The sequence below is a fragment of the Miscanthus floridulus genome, chromosome 7 (assembly GCF_019320115.1).
Source record: "Miscanthus floridulus cultivar M001 chromosome 7, ASM1932011v1, whole genome shotgun sequence".
In the NCBI taxonomy this organism is placed as follows: Eukaryota; Viridiplantae; Streptophyta; class Magnoliopsida; order Poales; family Poaceae; genus Miscanthus; species Miscanthus floridulus.
The window spans coordinates 35,905,619-35,915,126 of NC_089586.1; the positions used below are offsets into that span (position 1 = coordinate 35,905,619).

At 44.3% G+C, this 9,508-nt stretch overlaps 1 protein-coding gene across 1 annotated transcript in view; it reads left to right on the forward strand.

The window, feature by feature from the left end:
- The window catches only part of LOC136465346 (U-box domain-containing protein 34-like), a 4,686-nt gene extending 4,122 nt beyond the window's left edge, over nucleotides 1–564 (forward strand). The window contains exon 9 of the mRNA XM_066464114.1: nucleotides 374–564. Within this exon, the coding sequence (XP_066320211.1) occupies nucleotides 374–564 (191 nt within the window). The remainder of the gene's footprint in view (nucleotides 1–373) is intronic.
- The last annotated feature ends 8,944 nt before the right edge of the window (nucleotides 565–9,508 follow it).

A 9,508-nucleotide genomic window follows, 5' to 3' on the forward strand; every position in this document is an offset into this window, starting at 1 on the left:
TAAAAAAAAATCTTTGCCGGGTGCTGGATGGGTGGCACTTGGCAAAGTTTTTTATTTATTTTTTAAAACAATTCTTTGCCGAGTGCCATGGTCATGGCACTCGGCAAAGCTGGGAAACGGGTTGGCGCTCCTTTTTCCAGCTTTGCCGAGTGCAATGACTATTGCACTCGGCAAACTGATCAAAACCAGTTTTTTATTCATTTTTTACATTCCATCACGACAAACACAAATTATCACATATATTTCACATCCATCCAAACATACATCTCATATTTATCACATCCATCGCATATATCACATATATATCATATATATCACATACATCAATCAAACATCTATCATATATATCACAACTATCCAAATATACCACTAGTGCATGACAAGTATATCAGAAATCCATCACCAAGTGAACAACAAATGCAAATACAACTAATGCTACTCATCACCAAGGTGGAAACTGAGTGCCTGGTGAAGGAAAAGCTGGATCAGTCGGAGGCGCATGAGCTGGATTATTTGAACCCTCCGACTGAGGCTGCACAAAGGAGAAGAGATTGCATGCGTTAGACAAGATTACTTGGATAGCTAATCTAGGTCATACAAGCAAAGCACAAGCGAAAACTCATAAGAGTACCTGTAGCTGCAGGAGTCGGAGGTGGAGCGAACAGCCAAGGTGGCACAGCTAGACCTGTATGTTGCCCAAGAGTCTGCATGAACTGCATCATTTCCGCCATCCTCTGCGCCTGGGCCACTCGCGCAGCCCGCTTGGACTGCAGCTGGGCCGCCAGGTCCTGATGTTGCCTTGCTTCTTCTTCTAGCCGGGCCTGCAATATTTTCACTCCAATGTTTCAGTAATGCAAAGCTAATTAAGATGTGTAAAGATCAATGTACGATGAGTAAAACAGGAATAACCTCGAGTGTGTCGACCCGTTGCTGTGAAGCGCTTGGCCGTGGCCGTATGGCCGGGCTTGCGCTCGTGCTCCGTGCTCGGATCTGGGAGAGAGAGGGAGTAGAGGTCGAGTCGATGACGTCGTCACCAAGCCAGTACCGCCCATGCTTCTTGCCTCCACCCACCCTCATGACGATCTCTGCATCAAAGTCCTCGGTGCTCGGGTCGTACTGTAACACCCCAGGTGTTTGCCACCAGTTAAGCAATGGGTTTGAGCTCAAACATGGCATGTTAAGTGGTGATGTAGGTGTCAAGATCAAATCTACAAGAGTGAGCTCCAACTTAAACTTGGGCAACACACCTTTGCTTGTATATTGGCCCTTTTCAGATATATACCTAAGTAATGTTGGATGTACTTCTTTCATGTGTCCCACATCAATATCCATCTATATTGATCCATGGAAAAGTTTTGTGAAGTTTGGAATCAAGAAGTCACATGAAATGACAAGTTATGTCCTTGCCTGAATTGTTTTATAAAGTGAATGGAATTCTAGATCGTCAACCAAACCTTGGAACCTTTCCCAAATGACTCTAATTGAACTCTACAACAAAAGTCATGAAGGGTTTGTGTTGAGCACATGTCAAGAAAATGCCTCAATTGGTCGAAAACTCTAATTCTAGGGTTAACGAGATGCTACTTTGACCAAAGTAAAAGAATGGTTTATATTCAAGATACAAGGTTTGACCTTAAATAAAAGTTGTAGTATAGTTGTGTACTACAAACTTTATTTAAGGATCCAAGTCTAAATCTATCTCTAAGCTTGACAAACAAAGGTCACAAGATTGATTCTGCTGCAGTCTTCAGCACTTAGAATTATTCTAAGTCTGGAGTTTCGCTAAGCAACGATGTTGGCATTCCGCGTTCTCCAAAATTCGTTAAGCAACTTGAGTTGGTCCAAAGATAAAAGTTGGAGTGTACATGATGGCGAAGAGCATGTATAAAGATGGCACTCGTTGGACCTTGTTTTGACCCTCGATTTTGGGAGTTTGTTAATCATTGTCAATGCTTTGACACTTGCTAATTGGACGTTAATTAACTGCTGTTCCAGAGACCTAATAGGTGTGACCCCTTAATCAAGTTTGTAGAGCTTCCTGGGTAGAGCAACTTTGCTACTGGAGCCAAGGTCAGAATCTGCACGGAATATGCCAAAGAATGGACTTCAAGTTGGGCATAGAGACGCACGCCACGTGCTCGATGAAGTGTCTCCGTGGCAACCATGCACCGAGCGCGCCCCCACCATGGCCGACGCGCGTCCAAGCTCTGCGCCACGCGCTGCCTCACGCCCTGCCCCTCCAACCGAGCGCCCGAGCTGCTCTATCACTCACTCGCCTCTCCACTCTCCTTTCCTCGCTCTCTGGCATCGTGCGCACACTCTAGTCGTGGCCGCCATTGATGCCGCCGGCTGAGCTCCCTGCCTCCGTGTGGTTCCGCTCCTCCGTCGCTCCTTAGTCCCAACCAGCTTCGCCTTCGCGTTCCTCGAGTCTCCCCATGCGCGTAGTGTCTCTTTCCCGGCTGCCTGCACCACCATGTGCTGCTGCCGCCGGCGCTCGCTCGGCCATCGTCGCCTACACGCACGGCCAGGCCGCGTCAGGCCACCGCGGTGCGAGCCGAGGCTAACCACGAGTGAGCGAGGGCCCTGGGTCCTTCCCCGCCACTCCACGGCCGTCGGCGCCGCCTCAGCCGGCCAACCTCCAGGCACTGCCGGTGAGAGGAAGAAGAAGATGGACCACGCGCTTGAATTTGATATTTCCTAGGGGGTTAACTGAATAGTCAGTGACTCATTTGAATAGTGCACTAAAGGATCTATTTGTTCGGGTTTAATTTCTATAAACTGCAAGGTCCCCGATGCAAGTTTACATTCCTTTTCTTTTGTTTTTACAGATTTGAATGATGAACTTTGAAAATTCATAGTAATTAGTATAAAAATCATAAAATAGTAAATGAGGACTTTTTGGAATCATTGTGAAATTGTCTATGCAGTAGATCTATAATATTACATGTTTTAATTTAAATATGTTGCTGTAAAAATAGATCTATGCAGTTAGGTTCTTAATACTAGTTATGTCTTGTCTTTTTCATAACTGAAGTTGTGGTGCTCAAATAAATGTGAAATTTTTATGGAGTGTTACTCTGGTGATGTTTGATGTCTGGTAAAAATTTCAGAAGTTTAGGCTTGATGGTTTAAGAGTTATAAAAATAACAAATTCCCTGTGTTGCTTTGCTCCTATCCGGAATAAGTCTGCATGTTTGAATTAATTGGCCCAGTTAAGTTGTGAATCATGTATGGGTGATAATACATGAGTTGTAGTACTTTTCATAAGCTTTTCAAAAAGTTAAATATCATGATTTTTGGTTAAGTAGATCTTGAGTTATGCTTGCTTAAATCTCTGTGGCTGTTTCTGCCCAAACTCAGAGAGGGTTTCCTTGTTCTTACTGTGGGGCCTTCTTAATAGTAGAATTAGCTTGGATTATTTACAACAAAGTTGTTTATAATTTGATAAGATTTCTAAAAAGTCTAGAACCACATTTATTGGACATGTATAACTCCAGTTATAGCTGTTTAAAGTGGCATGTCATTTTCTATCTATGTTTTAGACAGAGATGCATTAATTGGATTAATTGACCTTGGTATATGAAGAATCATCTTAAGATGATAATAATAAAGTTGTAGATAACCCACCTAACTAGATTGTGTTAAATTTTCATGGCATGTGGCCACATAGTTTGTGAGTTATGATTGTTCTAAGTTGGTCTTCAGAAATTGTAGCTCTCTGGAATTTCTGGACCAGATTTGATAAATGTGCCTGTTTGACCTTGTTAACTTTGGAATCATGCTGAGAGGTTTAAATATGAATTGTAGACAATTTCATAAGATTTCCATATTGTCTTGTTTCATGTCTTTTAGATTAGTACAACTCCTGTTATGAGTAAAATTAGTTGCTGCTGTTTGCAGCCTTGACTCTGTGATTGCCGTGAATAACTTGTTTGCTTGATATGAGTTGATGTGATGATTTAGATGCTAGGCTAATTAAGATAACTTGTTAGTTGTAGGTGCTAGGCCCTTAACTGAAGATGAGCAATTGTATATTAGGTTGTCTAAACTTGGTAAGTTAAAGTGATTTGAATAGAACTTAAGTAAACTAATATGCCATGCTTGATGTACTTGCTATCTCGATGTTTGGTTTGATGTGAATAGTTTGCTCTCTAAGTACTCATGTCATGTAGTGTAGCCTTGTGCTTGTCTTGAATGTTTTTATGTGATGCATCTTTTATTACCATTCCCCGCATTCATACACATGCATCTTGCATCTCATCTAGGTGCACTAGATGAACCACGTGAAGGATGTGATGTGGAGCCAAACTCGAAGATTGGGTTTGATAGATCTATCCCAAAGATGGAAGGACTAAGCAAGTGCTAGGACCAGAGATGTCACCAAGATGGTGCAAGCTAACTGAACTGACTTATGTCGGATCCCAGGCAAGCCCCGAAGCATTCTAAGTCTCCTACTTTATAAAAGCAATTCTTTCTATATATGAGTTTATATATTGTTGCATTATGTTGTAGGAGTTGATTGAAACCATTGATGCATTTATTACTATCCTTGCCTACCTTATTACCTTTTTACCCTGTTAGGTCAGGATCGAATAACTGCTTAGCCTTGCTTACACCGGTAGCGATCGGTGATTTCCGGTCACCTATATTTATAGGTGGTTACTGGAAGAATTTAGCTATGGAAAGAATGATATCATGGAATTAACCATGTGTGATGGATAATTAGAGACCGGACGGAAAAGTTGGAGGCAACCAGACAGGGTTCTGGGGTGTTGTTAGTTTTCTGTCTGTGTCGATTAAGGATCGATCGTTGCTCGTCCCTCTTGTCATGTTGAACGTATGCCTCACATTTAGCTGGCCGAATAAAGTACATTTCGACCGCAAAGCTAGTGACACTATTTGAGCCAGGATAAACTCGGATTGGTAGACTGGTGCTGAAGGGGGTATGATGGGGACGCGAAGAGTGAGCCCAAGGTGCGTCCTGGCTATCGGGCGATCCCTGGGTAGTGCGGTCCATGACTGTTATCCCGTGGCTACTTGGAAAGTGCCATTAGTGATCTGTAGCTCACTTGATCGGTGAGTGTGGTTTGTGTGAGGAATAAATCACCAGTTGGTTAAGAATCAATTCGAATAGCCATCGCTCCTGGATAGTGAGCACTTGACTCGAGCTACAACATCGTAGTAATTATGATGGAACACTGATGGTTATCTAGATGGTATGGGATATGCTAAATCTAAGTTGGTAACTGGATGTTATTGGTTAATCAAGTGATTGCTATAGTATAGGTGCTTACCTAGATGGATAGGTCATAATAAAGATGATGCAAAGTACTTAAAATGGTTTCTTCATGATAGCTTATGCTTTTCGCAAACGAGTCAGCTAGCCCACTAAAGAAAGCCTTGCATAATCCTTGATGTCGCTTTATTTTAGTTTAAGACGGGTAAGTCTGGCTGAGTACATTCGAGTACTCAGGGTTTATCCCACCATGTTGTAGGTGGAGTTCTCGGCCTGTTGAAGATGGTGGCTAACCACCGGTGGGCTCGGTGATTCTATATTTAGTTCTCATCTATATGCTTTTGTCTGAGGATGTCACTTATGCTAGCAATGTATTTGGAACTTATATTAAGGTAATCATTTGAAAGCTATGTTGTTTTCACTAAGCGGTTTTGAAACCCAAACTTGTACTATTATTTGTGAACCCATTGTAATATTATTTCCGCTGTAACTCTGCATATGTGATGTGTATTTGCTTAATCACGCGATCTTGATTGTGATGTTGATTTACCGAGGTCTTTCGGGACACTCGGCGGACTACCGGGTTTATATGAGTGAAAGTATGTGTGTGTCAACGTGTTAGCGGGGACAGCCGTACTTGATCTTGTATAAATTAGGCGGTTCTGTTACAGCTGGTATCAGAGCAAGATTAAGCATAATACTGTCATATACATCATTGTAAAAACAAAGTTTTGGTTTTAAAAAGCCTATTTTGACTAAAACTTTAGCTATAGGCAAATTTGTCAAAACTTATTTGCAAAACTATGCTAGCGACATCCTCCTTTATGCCCAGTTAAGGACTATTAGGTGGCTATCTAAGTACTAACATAGGGGTTTTTACTTTCGTCGTCCATACGGCGTGCTATGGTATGGATACTATTCGCTTAAATGGTAATGTATGGATCAATTGCCTCTACGCCCAGGTAAGTGTGAGTTGTGAGAGCATGACCGTCCAACTGTCGATCTAGGGGAGAGTTAGCTTTGGTTACTGAAATATTTACATGTTACATGCATGTATATATGAAGGTACTTAATTGTGGGTATATCTGTCGGGTAGCTATGGATACCGAAGTATATACATCTAGGGATGTCTATATGGAGAGTATCTTAGTTTACTGCTTTCATTGTGTGCTTATTTATCTCTTGTGGGGATGGGCTATAATGAATTTGCCTGTAGGTACGCTAACCACGAATGTGTAGATTGAATGTAGCTGACGACTAGCTATATATCGAGAGAGTACGTGTTATGCCACCGACATAGAACGTGATTGACACCTTAGGCTGGCAATTTCGTGAGGACGAATAGGACGAGCATGCATCATGATTGTGCTTGTGCATAAATATGCTTCCCTCACCTTGTTCTAATGCTAAGTAACTTGTGATCAATGTGATGTCACTATTTTTCCTATGTGAAGCTAGCCAAAATGCCTTGTCCCATGCTGCTTGAATAGCTATGCTTGAAGTTAGTATGTGATTAGCTTTACCTCGTATGTTGGCTTCCAAAGGAAATAGATGACAAGTTAATAGTTAACAAAAAGTTCACCCCTTTGAAAACTAAATTGCTAAATGTAAGTAAAACTTGTTTTTGTAGAGATATCCACCTACTCAGTAAAAAGGAAACAAAAGATAACAGTGCCTTACCACCATGTTTTGCATGATATGTGTAGTGTTGTTGTTGTAGGTGACTGCTTGTTATGTACGAGCTTTGTGCTTTGTAATAGCCATTTAAGCTAATTGGATTGAGTGTTTCGAAATGCTCGCTTAAGACCATGATGTAGGCGTGGATGCTCGTTATCTAGGTAGTGCCATAGTTGTCACCCTTTTGTCCTCGGTCAGCATACGAGTGTGAAAGAGCGCTATCCTGGAACAGCGTCCAAGTTTTGTTAATCCCATGGTTGTCGTTTCCAATTGAGTTCTCTCTTAGGAACCTGAGCCTATACATATGGTTGCTAGCCCTTGAATGTTGCGCTACGAAGACCTTTATCCATGCCTTTGCTTGACCTTAGGTCCAAGCTTAGTTTCCATGATTTCTTGCATGTTTCATGGTTGTCCCGCTCCTATGTGGGAGGACCCTGATGCAAAAACCCTTGTTAGATCTCATTGCTCCTTCTTTTACAGATGATTTGGTGTGACGCTAATCGCTATCTACCCTGGCTTTGGAACCTTTTCCTCGCAGATCATGTCATTGCTTTATCAACTGAATCCCTAGTCAGTGCAATGGCTCTGTCCCTCGAATCTCGTATATTTTGTCTCCAACTCTTTCAAGTCTCTAGATGTTTATCAGTCTTGATCTCATGTTGTTGCTCGACAAGACCAAATCTCATGTTAATCTTTATCTGGTAATCACTTTGGTGGACACAAGGTGGTCATGCTCTCACAACTTTTGGCGCGCTGGTGTGGGTGGGCCGGCGGGCCAGCGGGCGAAGGCGGTGGGGGCACACCGGCGGGGGCACGCTGCTATGCACGAGCGGCGAGGGCGCGTCGGTGGGGTGGGATGGGCGGGGGTGCGTCGGTGGGGTGGGGCGGGCGAAGGCGGTGGGGGCATGCCGGCGGGGGCGCGCCGGTGGGTGAGCGGGCAGGGCGGGACGGCGGCGCGCGTGTGTGCGTGTGTGCGTGTGTGCATGTGTGGGAGGGACGGAGGTAACGGTTGGGTGGCCGATTTGTCTAAGTGTGGATGGGCCATTTGCCGAGTGCCCCAATCTGGCACTCGGGCTGCCGGTTTGCCGAGTGCCAGATCGGGGCACTCGGCAAACTCGTTTTCCTCTTTTTTTGAAATCTAAACCCTAAACCGCACTGTGTCGTATTTTTTTTAAAAAAATACCACTTTGCCGAGTGCCGGGCGGAGTGACACTCGGCAAACATTTTTAAAAAAAATTGGCACGCTCTTTGCCAAGTGTCCCACGGACACACGGCAAAGGAAACACTTTGCCGAGTGCCTGGTGAAAGGTCCTAATGGCTAGAGGGGGGTAAATAGCCTAATAAAAATTTCTACAACAACACTTAACAAAAGATTAGACAATTATGAGGTGAAGCAAGTGTTGCGCTAGCCTACTCAAAATGCAAGCCACCTACCACTATTCTAGTTTAGATAGTGTCGATTCACACAAGAGGTATGACACTACCCTATGTTAGTGTGCTCTCAAAGGCTAACTAAAGAACCACACCAACCAACCAAGCAAGCTCTCACAACTAGTTACACTAAAGAGCTTGTCAACAAGTTTGCGATAATGTAAAGAGAGTGATCAAGATAGTTATACCGCCGTGTAGAGGAGTGAACCAATCAATCACAAGGATGAATAACAATGAAGACCAATCACCTCGGAATCAAAGGATGAACACAATGATTTTTATCGAGGTTCACTTGCTTACCGGCAAGCTACTCCTCGTTGTGGCGATTCACTCACTTGGAGGTTCACGCGCTAATTGGCTTCACACGCCAAACCCTCAATAGGGTGCCACACAACCAACACAAGATGAGGATCACACAAGCCACGAGCAATTCACTAGAGTACCTTTTGGCGCTCCGCCGGGGAAAGGTCAAGAACCCCTCACAATCACCACGATCGGAGTCGGAGACAATCACCACCCTCCGCACAACGATCCTCGCTGCTCCAAGCCATCTAGGTGGCGGCAACCACCAAGAGTAACAAGCGAAATCCGTAGCGAAACACGAACACCAAGTGCCTCTAGATGCAATCACTTAAGCAATGCACTTGGATCACTCCCAATCTCACTATGATGATGAATCAATGATGGAGATGAGTGGGAGGACTTTGGCTAGGCTCACAAGGTTGCTATGTCAATGAAAATGGCCAAAGATATGAGCCATAGCCGGCCATGGGGCTTAAATAGAAGCCCCCATGAAATAGAGTCGTTATGCCCCTTCACTGGGCATAACATGGGACGACCGGACGCTCCGGTCGAACTGACCGGACGCCAGCCCTCAGCGTCCGGTCGCCCGATGGACGACACGCGTCACTGGCTTCAAACATTGTTCGTCAGATGTCAATGGCTACGAGGCTGACTGGACGCACCGGCACAACTAACCGGACGCTGAAGCCCCAGCGTCCGGTCGTTTCCAGTAAGCTCCCCGAGGCGTATTTCTTCGATCGGACGTGTCCGGTCCACCTTGACTGGACATAGATCAGCGTCCGGTGCAATACCCTAGGTACTGTGCTGACCGACCAGTTCGACCGGACGCAAGCTGCCAGCATCTGGTGCTTTCAGACCCAG